A 24,757-nucleotide genomic window follows, 5' to 3' on the forward strand; every position below is an offset into this window, starting at 1 on the left:
TCAACAGGCGGACGAGGACGAGAACGCAAGCCATAAGTAGGCTGAGACGAGGATGACGACACATCCACAGAGGCATCCACAGAACATGAACGACGAGTGTAACACTGAGGAAAAGATGGAACAATGGAAGAAGGAATCGCCAAGGTAGAATCGGGGAGTGGCGACGAAGAAGTCACCGGAGATGAAGGTGCAGAATCCAGTGACATGCTAGACGAGGAGACCGTGGAAGATGGTGGCGACAAATCGACTGGAGGTGGAGAAGCAGAGGGAGCGGAACGAATAGGCAAAGGCTCGACGGGTGTGATAGGTGTGTCAGGAAAAGTGAGGAAAGAGATATCCTCCACTGAAAAGGTCGAGGAAGATGGGCATGGGTAGAAGGGACGAGACTCATCGAAAGTCACATCCCGAGAGATACGCATCCAACGACCGATAGGATCCCAACAACGATAGCCCTTATGCTCATCACTATAGCCTAAGAATACATACTCAACAGACTGAGCGGTCAGTTTGGTGCGTTCGCGGGGGGCAAGAAGAACATAGCAAACACAACCAAACAAGCGAAGCATCGAATAATCGGGAGAACGATGAAAAAGACGCTCGAAAAGAACACCACCCTGTAGAGCAGCGAAAGGCTGGAGATTGATGAGATAGGTGGAGGTGGAGACGGCCTCAACCCAAAAATGAGGCGGGAGAGAGGCAGCAATCATCAATGCACGAGCCGTCTCAAGAAGATGACGATGCTTGCGCTCAGCCACGCCATTCTGAGCGTGAGCACCAGGACAAGAGAATTGAGAGAGAGTCCCTTGCTCAGCAAGAACACCACGCAACATCTTAGAGATATAGTCGCCAGCGGAGTCAACACGGAACACACGAATGGGAGAAGAGAACTGAGTATCAACCATGGCAGCAAAACGCTTATAAATGGACAACACCTCACTACGAGAAGTCATGTAATAAAGCCATGTGTAACGAGAGAAGTCATCTATGAAAATAATATAGTATTTATGACCCCTTTCGAAGCGAAGAGAGCCAGACCCCATACATCGGAATGAACTAAATCAAAAGGACGCTTAGACACTGACTCACTATGTGGATATGGTAACTGAATCTTCTTGCCAAGACGACAACCCTGACACTCTAAAGAGGCATCTCCTAAGACACACCCCATAAGACCTCGACGAAGTAACGACGACAAATGAGAACCACACAGATGACCAAGTCGATGATGCCACTGCTGGAAGGAACCAGTAGCCGAGGCAACCAAAGCGGAAGAACTGGCGATAGAGTGGGCAGCAGAAGGAACATAAAGCCAGTCCAACTCCCAAAGACCCTCAGAATCACGGCGGCGAGGACCAGCCCCAACCAGAGTGTGCGTGCGACGGTCCTGGACAGAACAAGAGTCAAGGTCAAGGATGACACGACAACCAGAATCAGCAAGTTGACTAGCGGAAAACAGATTCATGGTAAGTCGAGGAACATGAGAAACATCAGGAACAGAATGAGTGGTAAGAGTGCCTCTACTAACGACAGGAAGGGGAGTACCATCAGCGGTGAGGACATGAACAGGAGAATCAAGCGATCGAAGAGAGGACGGAGTGGAAGAATTAGTAGTCATATGAAAGGAAGCTCCAGAGTCCAGAACCCATGGGGAAGTACCTGACTGTGTAGAAGGTGGTTGCTCAGTGCGGGAAGCCTCAGTCACAGAACCAGCAGTACCGTCGAGGAAGAACCTGAAGCAGCAAGCAGACGCTTAAGTCTCAGAATATCCTGCTCAGTCAAAGCGATGGCTGAAGCTGTCGAGGTAGATGACGAAGTCGCTGTAGATGATGATCGCGCCTTGCGCAAGTGTTTCTTCTTCGTGTAGCAGTGGGACTCAATATGACCATCATTGTTGCAGTAGCCACAATGTGAACGGGGGCGACCTGAGCCTCCAGAAGGAGTGGGCAAGAGCGGCGGAGCACTCAAGCGAGAAGGGGTCGGTGCAGCAGGTGGCGTAGAAAGAGTCCGAGCACCGAGCACCGAGGGAACCTCCAGCAAACCAACACCACGTAAGCGAGTTTCCTCAGCACGAATCTCAGAAAGCGCCTCCATGAGAGAAATACGGCCACGGGCAAACAACTGAGCAGGCCGGGGCTCAAACTCCTTACAGAGCCGAGACAGGAACTCGTAGACGCGATGAAACTCCAAGTTGGCCTGGACAGCCTGGCAACAGGGGCAAGTACGACAACCAGCAGTGCGGAGAGAATCGAGCTGGCGCCAGATAGCAGAACTCTGTGCATAGAAGTCATCAACAGTAGAGTCACCCTGCTGAAGAGCATGCTCCTGACGAATCACAGAGAGGTATAAGGCATCACCAGAGGGCTGATAGCGCTGACGAAGGCGGGTCCACATCTCAGATACAATAGGAAGGCCCAGAAACTCTGAAGCAAACTGAGGCAGAACACTAGCAGTGAGAACAGTTGTAGCACGAGCATCATCATCAAGCCACTGGGTATAAACAGTCAGAGCACCACGATACACCTGAAGAGCCTCCTCATAAGCCAAGACCTTCTCATTATAAGCACTCACAACGGCCTCATCAGCAAGCTTAGCCGCATCCTTTGCGGTCTGAGGAGCATCCGCAGGAAGAGCCGGTGGGGTCGACGGAGTGGGAGCCACGGGAGGAACCGGACATGGCGGACAACAGACCTCGCCAGAAAGAAAACCCCAGAGGCGGATGCCACACATGTGAATGCGCATGAAGCCAATGAACTCGGTGTAGTTAGTGCCATCAAAGATCACCGGACAACGAGGAACAGCAACGTAGCCTGATGCAGCAGACATTTTTTTTTGGAACTCGGTCAACGAAACGCGTTCGCGTCTGACAGCAGGATTGGAGCGTCAGATCTGGCAAGGAATTGTCTGATGGGAGGGAGCCGCCTTGATCTGGTCTTCTGGTGGGAGCCGCGTCCACGTACTGATGGGATCCAGAAGACCACGATGCGATCTGGATGATGGATCCAGAAGACCACGACGCGATTGGAGTTGAGCCACGACGTGATCTGGAGTTGAGCTGCCAGATGCGAGCCGCCTCGATTGGGCCGCCTCGACTGGATCCAAGGTAGAGACCGGCGCGAGCTGCAGCGGCGGGTCCTGGACCGGCGACGGGAGGGCAGCTGGATCCGAGGCAGACCAGCGACGGGAGACGAGGCAGAGCGAGACGGCAGGGCAGGGAGGAGCCGACGCGGCCGGGGTGAGGGAGCACGACGGGGAGGGCTGGAAGATCCGACGGGATTGGGTAGAAGCACGAGTTGCGCGTGCGGAAAAAGAACCTAGGGCTCTAATACCATGTTAGGAATAAGCAACTTGTATTCCCATGAGGCCATAGGCCGGTATATATACATGTACAGGTGAGGACTATATGCAGGAAACCCCTTATATATTGGGATAAATACAAAAGGGTACATGACTTATATTATAACTCTAACAGCGTTCTCTATTTGTTTTGGTCTCAACACTTGTTTTTCGAATGCCATGGGCCAAATTTTATTAAATTATCCATTCCTTAGCTTCTCCGCTTCATGCTCCCACTTCTTGTGGTTTCTCTTTCACTACAATCTCCTTTTCATGGCCTTAATTAATCCGGGAGGATATCACTGAGGTTGGGTATATTTGGGATCCCTAGGTTTGGCCTTTGCTTGTGCTAGCTTTTGAAGTGTATATGTGGATTGCCTAGCCCTTTCCATTAGTTCGGACTTTTGGTTGCATTGGCTAGTGCATGAAGCTTAACATAGTATCAGAGTCTAAGGTCTTGAGTTCAAGTACTGGCTTTTGCAATTTATCCAAAAATTGTTGTTGCCTCCCTTTGTCCACGTATAGGGCTCTTGAGCCATACCTCTGACTCTATTCACGTGTTGACTTTCCGTGTCACACGTGAGAGGGGGTAGATTGCCTAGCCCTTTCCATCAGTTCGGACTTTTGGTTGTTAGTGCATGAAGCTTAACGCTAGCCTCATGATCAATAACCATGGGACCCTGTTTAACAACTATATTACCGTTAGGATTAGCGGATTACCAAAGGAATTGACTCTTTGATCTCCTTCTGCTTGTCAGATTCTGAAAATTCAGCATCTAGCGATTTAGCACACATTCTTTATTCTTATTATTTTATTTTATTTGGAACGATATAATATAATATGCATCCAGTTTTTCCCGCCCTCCCTCCCTTTTTCTTCAGTGATTCAATTGTCATCCAAGTGCCTTTCTTTTCGTTGATGCTTCCGCTTTCTTTCTTCTGTATCGTATCCGGTGATTCATTGTGAAGATTCTCAGGAGTTCTAAGTTCATCATTTTTCATTCTTGTTCTCTTTTCCGGTGAATTCAATTCAAGCCTCTCTTGTTATTCATCCATCTCTGTTCTACCCGGAGCGTTGAAGATATCTCAGAAGTTTCTTGTTTTCAGTCCGTTCAATTTTTTTCGAGGTTCTCACCTCATCAAGTTTTTATTATACCGGTGCAATCTCTCTTTCTTCGCAATTGTTTCAACGGTGGTTTATTTGAGTGGGCCCATAACCCACAGGTTCTTTCCCAGGATCTTTCCTGGCTCTTCTAATCTTTTCACGAAGATCTCTAAATCTTTTCAAGTGTCATGTAAGAATGATTCCATCAGTCATATTCCTTCTTCAAGATTGCTTCAAATTTCTTTCTTGTCATTGGCTCAACTTTTCCTTGTTCATTTATTCCGGAGTGTCTCAGTAATTCTTGATGGTGCTTCTTGCCATCATTCTCAGCTTGGAAGATCAAAGGAGAGTTTCTCTTAAATCTTTCTCCATTCTTTTGATCAATTGTCATCTCAGTTTGTGTCTCAATTGTTTTGATCATGAGTAATTCCTTCCATATCTAACCGGTGCATTTTAGAATTGTTTTCACTTCTTGATCCTCCGAAGGCCATTATTTCAGAAGATTTCTTCATTCTCAGCTTTCAGCTTTCATTCTCAAATTCTTCTCATTTGTTATCTCTTCGTTCGTCTCTCAATTATTCCGGTCCCTTGTTCAAGTTTTCTCTCAGGTGGATCAAGATGTCTTCATTCTCATGTATCTCCATTCAATCTTGGTATCCTTATTCATTTGCAAATTCTTACCGGTGGCCTGTTAAATCTTTCTCTAATCGAATCATCCTCTTTTGTCCTCATGTAGCCCAGTTCATTTGTGTTATCCTCTTTCATTCCAAATTCTTACCGGTGTTTCTTTCAAGACTTCTTCAGTTTGCGCTCCATCTCTCTCTCCCCAATCTTTTTCAAGAAGAATAAGTGGTATGCTATATATGTTGCTTGTCATCAATTTAACTTGATGAAGGATGAGCATAACATAATTCTTATTCTTGTTCATCAAGGTGATTTCAATTCTTCTCCAGAGTGGTTCATGATACCAATTCTGCATCCCAAGTGCTTCATCTTTTCCTTCCGAAGTTCCAAGTTTTCTCAAGTATCTCTTAGTGAAGCTTCATCTAAATCATTGCAAGGCCTCAATCTTTTTTTTCAAGCTTCAATTCTTTTCTATCATCCTTCTATTTCGGAGGTCCTTCATGGTGGTTCATCAAGGTTTCAATTCATTCTCAATCTTTTCTTCAAGATTCTTGTTGGAGAACCTCAAGTGTTCCTTCTCTTGCATTTCAAAGTGCAATTCTTCCTCCATTTTCCTTTGAGGTGGTGTTATAACATTCTTGTTAGTGGAGGAGTCTCGAAGAGAATTGTTTCAAGAATGGGATAATTAAACCCACCAATTCCTTGTCATGGATAATTTCAACCCATGGTTTCTTCATCGAAGTTGTCTTGGGTTGGATTTCACCTAAAGCCTTGTCTAAGGATTGTTGCTATTATGGTGTTGCCATTAATCCAAGTTTTTCAATGTTTCCTCTTGGTGTAAGAAGTTTTCATATCTTTTTGCTTCCAATGAATCAATTGTTTTCCAATTGTGGCTGGTTGTCACCTCATTGTTGAGATGGTTTTCATAAGTCCACTACAAGCTTGTTCTTTTCATTGTTGGTTTTCCAACAACTCCGTTCAATTCTTCTTGCAAGGATGCTTGCCAAATTCAATTGTGGTAGAAGTTTTCATCTTCTTCTCCATTCCTTCTTCCCAATGATCTAGTTTCTATTCTCTTGTTCCGAAGTTGTTGTGATGTTGCTCTCTTCAATCTATCATCTTGTTCTATCAGGATCATGTTCTCTCCTTGCTTATTCAATTCAGTTAGTTTGTTGTGAATCTTCTCAAGATCTTTCCATCTTAACAAATTTTGCCTCAATTTCCTACAAGTGCTGCCGAAGTTTTGTTTGAATTCTTGCTTGTTCTTCGTATCATTCTTCATCTCTTTGCAACCTTCAAGGATCGTTGACTTCACTCGTTTGTCAAAGAAGCGACTAAGTTTCTTTACCTCTTGCTTTCTCATCCTCTTCCCCTTTCATTCTTAGATCTCAGGGCGAGATCTCTTGTTAGTGTAGGAGAGTTGTAACAGCCTGAGAACGACGCTCCAGAAGATTCCCCTTTTATTCCGTTGCCGCCGTGTGATTAGATTGTTTGTCGCACTCATCATTCGCATCATCCGCATTGCATCGGCACTCCGTTGTCGTCACTTTTCAAAACTTGCATCTGTTGGTAGTTGCCGGTTCTCTCCGTTTTCGTCGTTGGCCGTTTCGAGACCAACCACACACGCACGCGCAAAAAGAGTGTGTATAAATATTCTCGGATTGGGTTAAAAGTTGGCGTACGGTCTTAATATAGTGTAGGAAGGCCGGGTGTCAAATTCCATCGCAATCGGAGTTCGTTTGATACCCCAACCGTTAAACCCATAGCGGCACTATAGCCGATCATTTCGTCGGACGTTTTCGGTTTATAAAAGTCTGTCACCGGGTTGCCTGTTTTCCCTCTCATCTCCGCCTAGCCCCTCTGCACGGTGCACCGACCTGCCCACAACCTAGTCCGAAACATCCCCTGGACCCGAACCGAGCGATCGTGACCGTTGGATCCGGATCAACCCCGTTTTACCGCAAATTGTCATCGGTTTTTCAATAGGACCCCATAGCCTATCTTAACGCGACCGTTCCATTTAGATCGGAGGGCCAATTAGACCCATGTAGAAAATAGTGGCTATTTATATACAAAATGCAGTCCAATCCTACCCTAACCCTAGCCAACCAAACCCCCTCCCGACAGCACCGCCACCCCACCTACTATTTCCCATCGAGCCAACCCACAACGTCTCCTCCCTCCTCCCATCCCGCGAGCCAGCCCGAGCTCCTATGCTCGTGCCCCAGTCGCCGTTGACCTCGCCCGCAGCCACCAGAGAGCCAGCCCGCCGCGCCCAGTCAGCCACCCCGCGCCGCCCAGTCACCTGCCCCGCGAGCCCACTCAAGCGGCAACTGTGCCCCATCCTCCCTCCGCCATGACCCGTCCGAGGGCGTTGCTCCACCTGCGCACGACGTCCGCAGGTGGCCCGTGCCTCCTCCTCCTCCTCGAGGTCGAGGGGATCCGGCCTCCCCTCGTCGAATCTGCCGCGTTCCGGCCATCTCCGCCTCTCCCCGTGTGGCAGCCACTAGAGCCATCGCCGACCCCGTGCCATGGAGCCGAGCTCCACCCAGCCATGGCCGGCCTGGAGCACCTACCATGCGTTGTCACCGCACAGATCCGGGTCGACCCCCGGATCCGACAGCCCCGTCCTGCCGCGCCGTGTTGCGCCCTCCACCAGGGTCCAGCCTCGCAGTCGCTTGCCTGCTGGCTGCTGCGTGCTGCTGTTGTCGTCGTCGTGTCGTGGTCCTTGCTGCCTTGTGATGCTGCTGGTTGGGGTTGGCCATTTGGATGCGTAGATCATGGTATTTTGTGTCAGCTAGATTTGGATCACGCAAGTGCTAAGATGACCATGTGCCTCTGCTATCATCGCCGAAACCGAGACCTCCCCAAACGTGAGCATCCTTGGATCGCCAAGTACCCCTTCGAAATCGTCAAAGGCCGACGCTGCAACGCCTGAACAACTACGGGAACCACTACGTCGATCCCCGCAGATCGTGGATTCGCCAAGTTCCTCTCCAACCCGTGTACGACTACCGTCGCCGAAGACCTGTGTAACCACTACTTCCACGACGACCCATGTACAACTACACCGCTACGACTCAAACCGCTCCGAGAGGCACGCTTCAAAGGTATACCGCCAAGACGATACCCGTGGATGAATGCGTTGTTGTATGAGAGTCGATGTTGTCCCTTTCGTAGATGCCATGCTAGTTGCACGTTGTCCCTCTTTTGCCGTGACCCCGACACATGGGAACCCGGTAACCGGGATCACCCCATCATTCTTGGCATGACACGCACACGCTCCTAATTCGTTGGCACCGGTATCTCATCGAGTTATCGGGACTGGAACGTTGCCGTGGCATCGTTTCCGTTTTGCCGCCATGGTTCCCGAACATGCTTCATATCCTTCTTGCCGGTGTTTTCATAAAATTGCATGCATGTTGCATTCATGACATAATATCTTGTGTTGCACGTATCTGTTAACCGTAGCTCCGATCAAATGAGCTATATGTGGTAACCGACTAGAATGACGTGTAGAATCACATGCTTCACCTCTTGCCATGTTTAAACAACATTTAATATTGCCGTGTACCTAAACGGGAGCGAACTAAATGATTCGTATGTGGAGTTTCGTCAATATGCAACTCGTTGCATATTGAGCTTCACTTAATGTGTAGTGTTTGACTGTTGTGAACTGTCACGCCATGCCTTGCCTAATTGAAATGGACATGCATCACATTAGGTTGTGCATCATGTCATGCATATGTGTGGTGAATAGCGTGTGTTGATTCTTGTTTCCGGTTTGCTTCTTCTCGATAGAGTTCCGCAAGCGTGTCGGAATGTGAGGATCCGTTCGACTACGTCGGTTCGCCTGCTTCACGGATTCGTTCTTCTTCCAAGCGGGATCTCAGGCAAGATGACCATTTCCCTAGATATCATTACTATCAATGACATGCTAGTTGTCTTGTTTCTTTCGTTATGTCTCGCTGCCTACCACCTGTTAAATGTCAGCCTCTCAACATTGCCATGAAAACCTTCAAATTTTCTACAACCTAGCAAACCACTGATTGGTTGTATTACCGCTTGCTTAACCATTGGATAGCATTGCTAATTGCAGGTGCAGTTGCTTCCATGTGATAATATGGGTTCCTTGTTATATCACCATATTAATGTTATTTAAATTAATGCACCTATATACTTCGTAAAAGGTGGAAGGCTCGGACTTTCTAGCCTGGTGTTTTGTTCCACCTTTGCCGCGTTAGTTTCGGCTACCAGTGTTATATTCTATAACTGAGCGCTCCTAACACGATCGGGGTTGTTATGGGGACCCCCTTGATAATTCGTTTTAGTTTAAGACTGCTCTGGCAAGGCTCAACTTTGGTACTACATTTGCCTAACAACTACTAAAAAGCATAGGGACCCGTTGGCACCCGCGGATAATTAATCAACCCCCGGACCAGTGCTCCTCATGAGTGTTGGTCCAAACTAGAGTCGTGTGTGGGGCCAACCCGGGGCAACTCGGGAGATCTCTAGCAGGCCACTGTACGCTGCGCTCATCCGATTGTGCCCTGAGAACAAGATACGCGACTCCTATCGGGATCGTCGGCACGTCGGGCGGCCTTGCTAGACTCGTTTTACCTTGTACGAAATATCTTGTGCATCGGGATTCCGGTGATGCTTTGGGCTATCTCAGAGTTGAGGTTTTCGACTAAGGAATCCGAGGAGATCACGAGTTTCGTGATCGAGGCTTTCTATGCGGCTTGTGGTAATTTGTGATGGACTAGTTGGAGCACCCCTGCAGGGTCAAATCTTTCGGAAAGCCGTGCCCGCGGTTATGTGGCAAACTTGGAAACTTTCTTTAATATCCGGTTCTAGATAACTTGAAGTAAACTTAATTAAAAACTTGCCAACTGTGTGCGTAACCGTGACCGTCTCTTTCGTGAGCTTCTCCGAATGAGGACACGTGGGGTTATGTCTGACATAAGTAGGTGTTGAGGATCATTCATTTGATCATCAGTAGTTCACGTCCGTTATGCGTAGATTATCCCCCTCTTTTATTCTTGTACTCGTAAGTTAGCCACCTCAAATAAATGCTTAGTCGCTTACTGCAGCATCACCACTTAACCATACCTCACCCATTAAACTTTGCTAGTCTTGATACCTTTGGAAATGAGATTGATGAGTCCCTGTGGCTCACAGATTACTACAACACCAGTTGCAGGTACAGGTAAAGTGATATTAAGACGCGAGCGTGATGATTGTTCTATTTGGAGTTTCTTCTTCTTCTTCATCATTGATCTAGGATGGGTTCCAGGCCGACAGCCTGGAATAGCAAGGATGGACGTCGTTTCTTTTATTGTTTGTTTTCGTCCGTGGTCGGACCCTGCTCTTCTACATGTTGATTGTATATTGTTGTAACATGTGGCAAGTGTAAGCCAATTCCATATACTCATCTCTTCAGTACATGTACTTGTAACGATATTCATTCTTGCAAAACGACGAGATGCGCTTCTATCCCTGGCGAGGCCCTCACGCCAAAATAAGGATAGGATCGCATCTTTGGCGTTACAGTTGAATAGTGAGTGCTCAACAAAGTATGATAGGACAAACAAGGTTTGTAGAGCTCTTACGCGAAAAGTCTTTCGCTCTCTCTTATTCAGCAAACTTACCTCAGTTATTCACACTTGCTTGGAGAAACTTGTGTTGGCCGATTTGCACCATGGCTTAAACGGCCTTGTGTAGGATAAGAAAGGCTCTCACGAGCAGGCCTCCTAGCTGCGGCCCACACTGGATAAAAAGCATAAGGAGCCCATTGGGAGCTTCCCCCATCCTCCATTGAAGCCTCCCATGTAATATGTCACATAGAGGGTTGGCGCCATCCATGGTACCGATACTCACGACCCCCATGGCCTCGAGTGATTGCTGAAATTTTTGCTTCGGAGGTCATCATGAACGCTTAAAATGTGATGGCCAATTAGAGCTAGAACCAGCCGCTTGATTGGCATATTTGGATAACAACATATCAAAAGTTACCTTGATTTGCTAGCACTTGGGCTTCATTCGTTCTCCACTTGCCAACTTCTATACTCTTAGGCTTGATAAATGTAAGGTGAGTATTCTCTTGCACTTGTGGTTTCCCTCCGAGCGTAGGATTGTTGATGGTGATCTTTAATACCGCCTTGTCACCGGGTTGCTTTTCAAGCACAATCTCTCTTCCCAAGACCTTGTCACCCTCTTTGCTTTTCCTAGCTTCACTAATAACCATATTATCTTTATTAGTAGATTCGGGTATGTTAGGCCGAACTAACATTTTCTTCCCTTCCAAGTCCATGGTGTTTATCGGGAAGGGATGCAGGGGCAGACCTATGTTAGGTCATCTGGTCTCAAATAAAATCGGTACCATATATAGTTCAGATTTTTGGGCTGGACACGTGTAAGTTTTGGACATCGACACCGGCCAGCCCAACGATAAACGAGCGAGGTATTGCAGCCCATCTAGCGTAAATTCACATCCGGTTAGAGACACATGAACCTAGCCGCGGAGGTGCACTCCAGGCCTGGTTAGCTATATCTCGATTAATCGACCCCTACTGATCCCCTGTATATTCATCATGTTTTTGCCTAACCGGTGTAAGATGTGACAAATTAAGCTCATTATCGCTGCTATAAAAGTGATCATAAAATTTCTCCTCTAGTTGCGACCATAAGAGAATAGAGCCATGTGGTAAAGTAGCAACAACAACAACAACGACGACGACAACAACAACAACACAACAACAAAGCCTTTAGTCCCAAACAAGTTGGGGTAGGCTAGAGGTGAAACCCATAAGATCTCGCGACCAACTCATGGTTCTCGCACATGGATAGCAAGCTTCCACGCACCCCCGTCCATGGCTAGTTCTTTGGTGATGCTCCAATCATTTAGATCTCTCTTTATGGACTCTTCCCATGTCAAGCTCGGTCTACCCCGACCTCTCTTGACATTATCAGCATGCTTTAGCCGTCCACTGTGCACTGGGGCTTCTGAAGGCCTGCGCTGAATATGCCAAAACCATCTCAGACGATGTTGGACAAGCTTCTCTTCAATTGACGCTACCCCAACTCTATCTCGTATATCATCATTCCGGATTCGGTCCTTCCTTGTGTGGCCACACATCCATCTCAATATGCGCATCTCCGCCACACCTAGTTGTTGCACATGTCGCTTTTTAGTCGACCAACACTCACAGCCATACAACATTGCGGGTCGAACCGACGTCCTATAGAACTTACCTTTTAGCTTTTGTGGTACCCTCTTGTCATAGAGAATGCCAGAAGCTTGGCGCCACTTCATCCATCCGGCTTTAATTAGATGATTCACATCTTCATCGATATCCCCATCCTTCTGCAACACTGACCCCAAATAACGAAAGGTGTCCTTCTGAGGTACCACCTGCCCATCAGGGCTAACATCCCCCTCCTCCACGTGTTGAGTAGTACTAAAAGCACACCTAATGTACTCGGTCTTAGTCCTACTAAGTCTAAAACCTTTCGATTCCAAGGTTTGCCTCCATAACTCCAACTTCCTGTTGATCACCGTCCGACTATCATCGACTAGCACCATATCGTCCGCAAAGAGCATACACCATGGGATATCTCCTTGTATATCCCTTGTGACCTCATCCATCACCAAGGCAAAAGGATAAAGGCTCAAAGCTGGCCCCTGATGCAGTCCTATCTTAATCGGGAAGTCATCAGTGTCCCCATCACTTGTTCGAACACTTGTCACAACATTATTGTACATGTCCTTGATGAGGGTAATGTACTTTGCTGGGACTTTGTGTTTCTCCAAGGCCCACCACATAACATTCCGCAGTATCTTATCATAGGCCTTCTCCAAGTCAATGAACACCATATGCAAGTCCTTCTTTTGCTCCCTATATCTCTCTCCATAAGTTGTCTTACCAAGAAAATGGCTTCCATGGTCGACCTCCTAGGCATGAAACCAAACTGAATTTTGGTCACGCTTGTCATTCTTCTTAAGCGGTGCTCAATGACTCTCTCCCATAGCTTCATTGTATGGCTCATCAATTTAATTCCACGGTAATTAGTACAACTCTGAACATCCCCCTTGTTCTTGAAGATTAGCACTAATATACTTCGTCTCCATTCTTCTGGCATCATGTTTGCCCGAAAAATGAGGTTGAAAAGTTTGGTTAGCCATACTATCGCTATGTCCCCGAGGCCTCTCCACACCTCAATGGGGATACAATCAGGGCCCAGCGCCTTGCCTCCTTTCATCCTCTTTAAAGCCTCCTTGACCTCCGACTCCTGGATTCGCCGCACAAAACGCCTGCTAGTATCATCAAAGGAGTCGTCCAGATCAATGGTAGAGCTCTCACTCTCCCCATTGAGCAGCTTGTCAAAGTACTGCCGCCATCTATGCTTAATCTCCTCGTTCTTCACCAGGAGTTGCTCTACTCCGTCCTTAATGCACTTGATTTGGTCAACATCCCTCGTCTTCCTCTCTCGGATCTTGGCCATCTTATAAATGTCCCTTTCGCCTTCCTTCGTGTCTAACCATTGGTAGAGGTCCTCATACGCCCGACCCCTTGCTTCACTCACAGCTCGCTTTGCGGCCTTCTTTGTCATCTTGTACTTCTCTATGTTGTCTACAGTCCTATCCATGTGGTAAAGTAGCAAACCATGAAAACATGATGCCAGTTAAATATAAGGAAAATATGACCGCGGAGGTGCATACCCAGGCCTAGCAAGCTATCCATCGAGTAATCAATCCCTGTTGATCCCCCTGTATCGATGGCTGATTCATCATGTTTTTGCCTAACCGGTATAAGATGTGACAAATTAAGCTCATTATTGCCGCTATAAAAATGATCATAAAATTTCTCCTCTAGTTGCCACCATAAGAGAATAGAGCCATGTGGTAAAGCAACAAACGATGAAAAAGTGGTGCCAGTTAAAGATAGGGGAAATAGACCCACTTTCAGTTCATTGACGGAACCTGCTTCACCTAACTAGGCTAGATATTGACTGATGCGATACTAAGTTGCTTTCGTACCCTCACAACTAAATTAAGTAAAATCAAGAACATTATAACATCAAACAAAACTGCATCGAAGTGTTCACGGTAAGGCTTTTGGTACACACGGCTCCTTCCTTTCGGTTCGTTTCTGAATGTTTCTTGAAACATCTTATGCAAATCCTCCCTTAATTTGTCCAAATTTGGGTCTGAGGTAGATGAAGATGCTTGTAGTGATGGCATGGGAGCAACATGAGTACTAACTACGATTACAATTCATGGTGTGGGAGCCGAACAATAACTCGATGGGAGACTAAACATGCTTGTGCTTATGAGTGGTGTGATAAAGTGATTCAGCGTCAACGCCGAATTGGGCACACTCATAACAGGACTAGGGCATGTAGGTGCAACCACAAGATGATTGGCGTGGCTAGGATAGAAATTCAACGGCATGGGAGGTTCCGCTGAAATAGGTAAAATTGGACTAGGGTTTTCTATCCTAGGAGATAAACCAACATTACCATTAGATGACACAGGAGTATTTTCTAAGCATTCGTATTTGCTATGAATGAATTATACGTCATCACTTTACCCTTACTAACAAGATTTTCAATCACAGCCACTTGCTCCAGTGATTCTTGTTTGTCGTCGAGAGGAGGGAACTTGATGTCTCCAACCAAAATGATGTTGCCTTCAGTCCTCCTTAAAAGTTGCAAGAAAATCCTGCAAATCCTACTCCTCGCCCTGCTTCTTGAGCGCCTCATAAGCCTATAATACTACTTCTTGTGCACTTCATAGGCATGTCGATGTACCTCCAATAATTCATCAAGACCGGGCTTGATGATGTTATTACGGGGACCCCGGCTCATAAGTCAAGATCACTGAATGCACGTGCACAGTGATCCCAGAGATCAATGCCCACTGAACACACGGAAATTGAATAACAAGAGTCTTACATCCGTTACATACCGCTTTCTCAAATATGACCTTTATGCTCAAGTCTTCATAAACTCGCAGCGGAAATCTTGAACGAAAGCGTGAACCAATGCCATCTGCCTTAACCCTATAGGCATTCTGGCTGGGAAGCATCCTAGTTGGCATGTTCGTCACCAAGGTATTCCCCACCATATTCCTGCTCTTCCATGCCTTGCCAATTAAATAACCAGTGGCAAGCCATTGAGTACTTTGAATGTACTCGCAAGCAACCCATGTTTTGAAACAAGGTATAACAATGCATGATATAGCACTAAGTAGGTAAGCTGCAGAAAGCTAATTTTAAGTGCAATGACATGTTCAAGCAACTCGTAAAAACATGCATCATAAGGTTACAGATACACATATGAACAGGTTCCAGATATCAATATATGCAGAGGATGAACATCTCATGTTCAACATCATGTCAAGTCATTCGACTTATCTCCAACATTTCTTCCCACACACACATCAAGTTCGTGAAACCATCGGACGTAGTTTAAGCAGGACCACCAACTGTTCATGACCGTGGACACGGTTGTTTGAATAGTTTTACACTCTGCAGAGGTAGCACACTTTACCCACAGGACTCGAGAAACTTCCGTGTCAAGCCACGACTCGCGGTATTGTTCATACCCGAGGTAAGTATCCGAACAATGCCTTTCCCCTGACGATACTAACAAAGAGTCCACTCGTTGGTACCCGGCCCGCATGATGTACATCTCGAGTACCACCCATGAGAGGACCAACGGTAAGCCCGCTGTCTGTGAAAACAGCCCATGGTCGTCCTTTCCGGCACGACCCCATATCGAGAGTGACCACGTCGCTCCCGCCACTAGTAATGTGGGGTCTCTGCTAATACCTACCAAAGTAATCAACAAAGCCTCGTCCCATAAAGGGTATCGTGGTTGTACATGTAAGGTTGGGACGGTCAACAAATCTTAAATCTCTCTGTTTTCGAAAACATTCACACAACATGCCTCGGTACACCACTTTTTTATCAAGTGGTTACCTAGCTCAACATCATCTCCCTCGGGCATTAGTGGCACCCGATGGTGTTTTCAAAAGTCTTCGTACAACATTTTCTTTCCAACACCATGCATAATCCTGTCCCACTTGCGTAGCATCCACTAGCATCCTATCTAGTTCCCACCCACACAACTCTAAGCAGGAAGTAGAGTCATGTCAATGCAAGTATCAACGAGGAAAGTAACAGACGCAACCCACCAAGGTGGTCACCATTTCATGATGATTCGATGCAACAAAGTAAGTGCTATATGCCATACAAAAAGGGTTTCTTAGGCATAGTCAAAGGGTTGCTTGCCTGGCTCTGCAAAGTCTTCAAGGTCTTCACGAGCTTCTGGTCCAACTCCGAGCACTCCGTCTACTTCGTTAACTAACGCCGGAACAACCACAATGAGCAACACAACAAGGTAGCAAACAAAAGTGTTCAAAAAATAGAAACCTTATTTTTCTAAGATGTCTATGGTCATAAGAAAAATACCTAAAGCTCCTCTACTGGATTTGGATCACTAGAGATTTTTGAAATGGTGGAAATGAAGGGGTTAATGATCCTATAAGAAGTCCACAAATTTTTTTTTATAAAAATGAGTGAATGCACTTAAGAAGGTTGACAAGCGTGACCAAAAACCAATTTGGTTTCATGCCTGGGAGGTCTACCATGGAAGCCATCTTCTTGGTACGACAGCTGATGAAGAGATACAGGGAGCAAAAGAAGGACCTTCATATGGTGTTCATTGATTTGGAGAAGGCCTACGATAAGATACCTCGGAATGTCATGTGGTGGGCCTTGGAGAAACACAAAGTCTCAATAAAGTACATTACCCTCATCAAGGATATGTATGATAATGTTGTGACAAGTGTTCGAACAAGTGATGGCGACACCGGTGACTTTCCGATTAGAATAGGGCTACACGAAGGGTCAGCTCTGAGCCCTTATCTTTTTGATTTGGTGATGGATGAGGTCACAAGGGATATACAAGGAGATATCCCATGGTGTATGCTCTTTGCGGATGATGTGGTGCTAGTCGATGATAGCCGAACGGGGGTTAATAGAAAGTTAGAGTTATGGAGGCGGACTCTAGAATCGAAAGGTTTTAGGCTTAGTAGAACTAAAACTGAATACATGAGGTGCAATTTTAGTTCTACTAGGCACGAGGATGGAGAGGTTAGCCTTGGTGGGCAGGTGGTACCGGAGAGAGAACCGTTTCGATATTTGGGGTCCATGTTGCAGAAGGATGGCGATATCGATGAAGACGTGGGCCACCGAATCAAGGCTGGGTGGATGAAGTGGCGCCAAGCTTCTGGCGTACTCTGTGACAAGAGAGTGCCACAAAAGCTAAAAGGCAGGTTTTATAGGACAGCTATCCGACCTGCGATGTTGTATGGCGCGGAGTGTTGGCCAACCAAGAGACGACATATCCAACAGTTAGGTGTAGCAGAGATGCCCATGTTGAGATGGATATGTGGCCACACAAGGAAGGATCGGGTACGGAATGACGATATACGAGAGAGACTTGGGGTAGCACCGATTGAAGAGAAGCTGGTCCAGCATCGTCTCAGATGGTTTGGACATATTCAACGGAGGCCACCGGAAGCGCCGGTGCATAGCGGACGGATAAAGCGTGCTGAGCATGTTAAGAGGGGTCGTGGTAGACCAAACTTGACATGGGAGGAGTCTGTTAAGAGAGACCTGAAGATTTGGAATATCGACAAAGACTTAGCCATGGATAGGGGTGCGTGGAAGTTAGCTATCCACGTTCCAGAGCCATGACTTGGCTTCGAGATCTTATGGGTTTCAACTCTAGCCTACCCCAACTTGTTTTGGACTGAAAGGCTTGGTTGTTGTTGTTGTTGTTGTTGTAGTGAATGCACTCATTCAATAGAACATGATTTTAGAAGAATTTAGAGTGGTTTCACTGGATTTGGAGTTGGGATAAATTCCCTATAAATTTACTAAGATGAAATAAATGGGAAGTGGGGCCTTTTATTTGATCCAACAAAAACATGGCATGGGAAAAAAAGTTAACCATGGCTAGATAAACAGGGCATGATTTTTGGAGTCTCTGGAAATTTGAATCATCCCATTGAAGCAAATTGAATGCTCTAGGGATTTTGCGAAATGGAATATAATATGAGAGAAATGGCCAAAGTGATAGTGGAGCATAAAGTACTACATGGAAAAATTTGCAATGCACATCATGGGGTAGGCCATGAATTTAGGGGCATCTAGCAGTTTGAATCAACAAACTTGGAGTTAAGATGATTTTATCATGAATATTTGAACTTGTCTGAAAAAAGAAAAAAAACAGAAAAAGAAGTTCACCAAAAATGGCCAATTGGCGCACTAGGCGAGGAATAGCTATTGGGTCGGCCCAGTAGCACAGCTAAACACAGGCAGCGGCCACGCCGAAGGCTCACTCCAGGGAATGTGTCTCCCACGCGGGAAGGCAGCGCGGGCGAAACCCACCTCCACTCAAAACGGTCGGACCGATCGGCTAGCCGCTTACAGGCGAGGCCCGCTGGCAAGGCCTCCTTCCTCCTCCCACTCGAACAGAGACGGAGCAGGCGAGGCAGAGCCGAGTAGCGCCGGCGCTCGCCCTGACGGCACCGGCCACCTCCGACGACGCTCCGGCCACAGTTGGGCTCAGGGAGGCTTGTCGCACCCGCCTTAGTCCTTGGCCCCGAGGAAGGTCGAGGTCGACCGAGGCGTCGGCCGCGACGGAGGTTGCCGACAGTAGCGATGGTCATGGCGCCATGACCACGGTGAGGAGGAAATGGAGTGCGGAGGGGGGTCTGTGGTGATGCTGGGACACCCAGGTGGAGCTCAGGGGAGAGGAGAGAGACGGGGCGCCGCGAATCCAACCGAGGCCGAGGCAGCGCCATGGCGGCCATGGGGGAAGGAGTTGAGCTCAGGAGCTCCAATGGCCTGGTCAGGGGGATCTACTGGGGCGAGGAGAGCGGCATAGCGCACGAGATGGAGCTCGGGGAGAGGTAGAAATAGAGGGGTGACGAGGTGGGGCTCAGGTGCGCCTCGGATGCCCTTAGGCGCAGCGAGCACGCGTGCCAGAGCAGCATTGGAGCTTTCCTGGCGTCGGGGAGGGGCATGGGAGGTCAAGGGGAGATGCCTGACGCGCTAGGGTGCCCAACCGCAGGACAAGGTTCCCTAGCAGAGCATTGTTTTTGCATGGCAACGGCATGGTCACGACGCGAAGGTGTCCAGGGCAACCTTTTAGTCGGCCAAAGGTGTCTGGCGTGTGAGGCACGCATGGTAGAGGGCACTTGAGAGGTTTGGGAGGATATGGGACTGGGTAGAAGTGGTTTCTACTGAAGGTAAGTTTGCAGCAGCAAACTTGGGGCCAGATCAGGGGGTTTTACTGAAGTGCATAAGACGTAAAAAGTTATGTGGGTGGCTTAGGTATGGAATGTTAGACCTGAGCCGTTCTCATCCAGTTGTCCCAAGCTGATGATGGAGTTCCTTAACGCGGGGATGTAGTAGAAACCGGTGAGCAGCCGATGCTCTCCCGTATTGGTGGTGAAGATGACGGAGCAGACGCCCTTAATTTCCACGACAGAGGCATCCCCAAACTTGACGGAGCCTCGCGCGTCGGAGCTGAGCTCGGCGAAGAATTCCCTTCGACCGGTCATGTGGTGGGTGGCGCCAGTATCGAGGCACCACCCCGCAGTCTTGTCCTTCCCGGAGCCATCGCCGAGAAGAGCGTGCGTTGTTGGCTCGTCGAGGTGGAGGAGAGCCTTTGCGGCTGGTGTCGCTGAAGGTAGCTCGATGCTTGCATGCGCCATGAACAGAGTCGTCTCCTCCTCCTCCGCCTGTGCGACGTGAGCTTGGCCGTGTCGTGGCTGTCGACACTCATTGGCCCAATGGCCAATCCGGCCACAGTTGTGGCAACTGTTGTCCTGTGCCGGCTTGGGCTTGCCAGCGGCGCCGTCCTTGGCGTCTCCGCGGGCATCACCTTCAGCACGTCCTTGTGCCTTGCCCGGCAGGGCTCTTCGCGCCTTGCGCTGCTTGCCGCGCCTGCGGCCGCCCATCGTGGAAGAAGGCTCCCCCTTCGTCCTGTCACCGAGGCCGGCATCCCACTGCTCCCGAGATAGGAGCAGCTTCCCGTCGGTGGTGATGGGCCGCAAGAGAGGTTGTGGCTCATCGGTGTCGACGACCTTGAGGCGGCCTATCGCCTCCTCGATCGTCATCGTGGAGAGGTCCAGCAAAGACTCAATCGAGCGAGCCATCTGCTTGTACTTCTCGAGGATGCACCGAAAAAGCTTCTCGACAGCTCTCTCCTCGGTGTAGGTTGCATCGCCGAACTTCACCATCTTCTGTAGGAGAGTGTTGAGACGGAGAGCAAAGTCATCAATGTCCTCACCTGGCTTGAAGGCCAGTCTCTCCCACTCCTTACGAAGTGCCTGCAGTGTGGACTTGCGAGCACGGTTGTTGCCGATGTGTGCCGCGGCGATGGCGTCCCAAGCCTCGTTGGCAATCCGCTTGTTGGAAAGCGAGAACTGCATCTCGGGCGGGACTGCGGCGATGAGGGCATCCAGCGCCCGTCGATCCTCTTGGTGGTCGATGTTGCTGTCCTGGACCGCCTCCCACAAATGCCGCACCTGGAGCCTGATCTTCATGATCGCGGCCCACTCGACGTAGTTGGTTTTGGTGAGGGTAGGCCACCCAACACCGCGACCAACATCCTTGGCCACAGTCCGGACCTCGTAGAGGCCGCGGTCCTGGTCGTCGCAGCCGCCATCGCTATGCGCACCTCCACCTGGAGCGCCATCTCGATGTGCGCGGGCGTGCTTGGCTGCCCACTCCGCCGTCCGCTCTCGCACCACATTGGCGCGGTCTGTGTCGGCGCCGTCGTCCGCAGGCTCGGAATCGTTGGAGCTGCCTGAGCCGCCGCGGAGTGCCTTGGCATCCGCCGTAGCCTCACGTGCTGCCTCCGCTGCTGCTGCTTCTACCTCCGTCCTGGCTGCTTCTACCTTCACTCTGGCTGCTGCCAGCTCCGCTGCAGACAGCCTCAACGCCCTTGCTGCCGCAGCAGTGGCTGCTGTAGCCGCTCGCTCACGCTCCTCTGCCACGGCGCGCTCGGCCTCCTACCGGCGTCGCGTGCTCGAGGTAGCCATGTGCTGAGAGCGAGCTGCAAACATGGCTTGCTGCAGGGGGGCTGTTGCGTGAAGAAGAGGTTGCTTCTGACGAGCTGCTGCTCGACGGTCCGGAGGGAGGGAGATAACCAGGGGCAGTCGGAGGAACTGCTGCTACCGGCATGGGCTACTCAGCTCCCGGTGAGAGAGGTGAGCAGGAAATGCTCAGGGTACAAGACAACGAGGCTCTAATACCACTTGTTAGACCTTTCAGCCTGAGCATTGATAGTTGTAGATGACACTAGGAGAGTTGGGACAATTTTCGTTGGTTTATTTCTCACACAATGCCATACCAACCTGAGGGGTTGGGGATACATATTTATAGGCTGCTAGCCAGCCAAGCATATGCTAAGATGCTAGTCTAAGATGCTGCTAAGATGCTAGTCTAAGATGCTATCCTAACTACCAGTCCTTGGTGGTCAAGGATACTATCCTAACAGCCACAAGGACTATGTGCTGCAGCCCCACAAAGGACCATGTGCAGCAGCCCCACAAAGACCCTAGTACAGAGACTTATCCATCATGGAAGGACTTCACTTATCCATCATGGAAGGACTTCATGTACACCAAATTTTAGTCCTAAGGAGACAAGTGTACAGGGTACCTGTAGTTCAAGGCTATATTTGCTGCCAAATCTAGTTTTTGATGAACTGCTCATATTTTCCATATGAGCCTGCCATATTTGGGTTTGGGTTGATGCATTGGCATGTAAATGAAGTTTTAGTAGAGTTTGGGGGCAGTTGCATGAACAGAATGTAAGGAGAGGGGAAGAGAGGTGCTGCCATGGTAAAAAGAGAGGAAAAGTGAGGGAGTTACCCCCAATAATTGAGCAGAGGCCATAGCAAAGTTACTGGAGGTAAAATAGGGTTAGAATATATTGTGGTAAAAAGTTGGAGAGAAGGGGAATCTTTTTGGGTCAAATTTTCTTGTCCACAAGTTTATGGCTGGAGGTGTTTGATGCTGTCCTAGGGCATCCAGGGGTATCCAATGGCCCTGAGATTTACCAGGGGTAAATGGTACGACCATTTGGTCCTGATCACAAATTTTCAGCTCATTCGAAGAAAGTCCCTAATGTAACTTTTGCAAACCCTAGAAATCAACAGAATAATTTGGGGATTACAGCATGCCCACAAAGTTTGGGATCAAAAGAAGAAACTTGGCAATGTAAAGTTGCTTAAGTTTGGATCTGGACAGAGACGGTTTTGGAATATTTTGGTGAACCAAACTGGTTGGGATTGAGATGAAACTTTGCAAGATCATCACATATGGCACATGTGACAAGCTAGAATTTTCCTGGATTTATTTGAGAATATTTAGAAATATTTCAAATACTTGAAATAGACAGAAAGGGTTTTGGAGGTTTTTGTCCAATATTTTGAACATGACCATGTGTTGAAACTTTTACATATGGAAAATATATGTCCACTGAGTTTTCCTAAATTTTCTCAAATAGTTTGGAAGCATAAAAATATTTTTCCCTTATAAAAGATCATTTCTGGCGTCGGAAAAAGGTATTTAAATAAAATACAAAAATAATTTTTAAAATAATAATTTTGTGGTTTTGGGAAGTCCTTTTGATAATAGGATCCAAATAAAATATTTGGGGCAAACATCCTCCCTAATTTGAGGATATGTAGTACAAACCTCAATTCGGGTTTTTGAAAAGCTAAATTAAATAAAAGCTTTTTGACCAAAATAATATTTTGTAAAAATTGTTTTAGATCCTATACACATGGTATGGTCATTGAGCAAAGATTTGGATCAAGGAGATGAGTCTAGAGAGAGAGAGGATTTTTATGAATTTAAAACACAAACAAACACACAAGCAAATAGCAATCAAGTCAAGCATCATAAGCATACAAAAGTTTTAGTTGGTCCTAATTTTTGAGCTATGTTAACTTAGTCAGGAGAGGCAAAACATAGGGTGTGATAGTTATCGGCATCAATTCTAGGGGCTTGGGGAGGTTAGACATTGTTGATGATGATCCTTGATCTTCCGTCCCTAGAGGAGTCGCCAGAAGTGTATTTGCACACAAACACATCACCGTGTACCCCGGGCGTCAAGCATGATACACAAGACAATGTCACCAGAGGGGCCTCATCGGAAGCGCCATATGAAAGACACGCCTACGAGAACTTTTGAGACCCAAAACCCCATCAGAGTGCAGCGACTATGGTTGCCCAAGGCCGGCCCAGCCGCACCTAGAGCCTCGAGTCAAGGAGTGCAGCGGCTATGGAAGAAAAAACAAGGGAGAGATGTAAAAAGTAGTAGTTGAGTTTGTGATTATGTGTTGTTATTCCATCGGCCATCACCTCTCATCTATATATGAGTCGGCTAGACTACCTCTGCAAGAAAGGATCCCAATTCCCGTCCAAAGAGCCAAAATTTGACCTAACTCAGAATCACCACAGGCGTCCGGCCCGAATTTGGCCGGACTGTCCGGCCATCTCCAAGTCTGTGTACAGCAGCATGGTTTTTGGGCTCCCGAATTCGCATATGATCTCGGATGGAGATGACCCCAGAAGCAAATTTATTTGTTTCGACCAAACAAACAACTTTAATGTTGAACTTCTTTCGACTCGTTTTCTAACTGCTGAATCTGAAAAGGCATGAAATTTTAGGCTGACAATGCCCATGTTTTGGATCTTCTGATGTCTCCACACAGTTACCCAAACAATTGCCCGGACTGTCCGGCCACTGTCTGATCAGGGTACAGCCGGACAGTCCGGCTCGAATTTGGCCGGACAGTCAGGCCATCTTCAGATCCTACTGCGGCAGTATGCTGTTTTGGCTGCTGAGGCTGCATACGACCTCGCATGAAAATGACCCAAAAAGAAAGTTGTTTGTTTCGACAATATGAAGAACTTTTTTGTTGAGCACTTTTTCATTTGGGGCCATCTTAATTGCGGTTTTTGCCATGCCAAAATCTGGTGTTAACAAAGGGAAAGGAAACGAGATACTCAACAGGCTCCTTCATACCTAAACAAGTAATAGTTCGACTTTTACATCAATTTTATCGAGAATTTTTCCTGTTAGTGCCTACATGCACATCCATTCGCCCAAGGAGTGTTACGGTTCCACCACATCAACCACCCAAGTACCTATAATTGCAGCTGGCATTTGATAGCTTACATTACAGAGACTCTAGATGGACAACATATGTGTAGAATTTCTCTTACTGTTGTACTGAACTGAAGTTACCAACCATATGAAAATAAGCAAGGGGTAAATTAGTAGATTCCTGCAAAAAGGTTCTGATGGCTTTACCTTCAGTTAGTTCTGACTTCCACAATGCTAGGTTGTCGTTCAGAAGCTGCATCATTAGTGTGCTATCGTTGTGGCCGTCCATACCAGCGGAATTAATCTCAGTAGTAGCCTCATCAAATGCTTGTCTTGCAACTTGGCAAGCTCTGGAAAGAGAAACAAACATGAAAAACCCAAAGTAAGGTTGCCACTTTCATTTTTTCGAAGACCTGTGCAAAGCATGCTGGGATGACAAGCAAGCTGCCATGGTACCAACATGCAGAATCACGAATAATGAACATTCATC

General features: G+C 47.6%; 1 protein-coding gene across 7 annotated transcripts in view; it reads right to left on the bottom strand.

Moving 5' to 3' along the window:
• Positions 1-24,757, bottom strand: part of LOC123448376 (putative 14-3-3-like protein GF14-H) — a 52,822-nt gene that overhangs the window by 17,638 nt on the left and 10,427 nt on the right. For 5 of the 7 annotated variants that reach the window (XM_045125227.1, XM_045125229.1, XM_045125228.1 and 2 more), the window contains exon 5: positions 24,475-24,617. In XM_045125227.1, coding sequence (XP_044981162.1) covers positions 24,475-24,617 — 143 coding nt within the window. Of the gene's footprint in view, positions 1-16,318; positions 16,432-24,474; positions 24,618-24,757 lie in introns of those variants that run through there. The other 2 variants (XM_045125225.1, XM_045125226.1) reach the window with 1 other exon arrangement.

This window comes from Hordeum vulgare, chromosome 4H, assembly GCF_904849725.1.
Source record: "Hordeum vulgare subsp. vulgare chromosome 4H, MorexV3_pseudomolecules_assembly, whole genome shotgun sequence".
Taxonomy (NCBI): Eukaryota; Viridiplantae; Streptophyta; class Magnoliopsida; order Poales; family Poaceae; genus Hordeum; species Hordeum vulgare.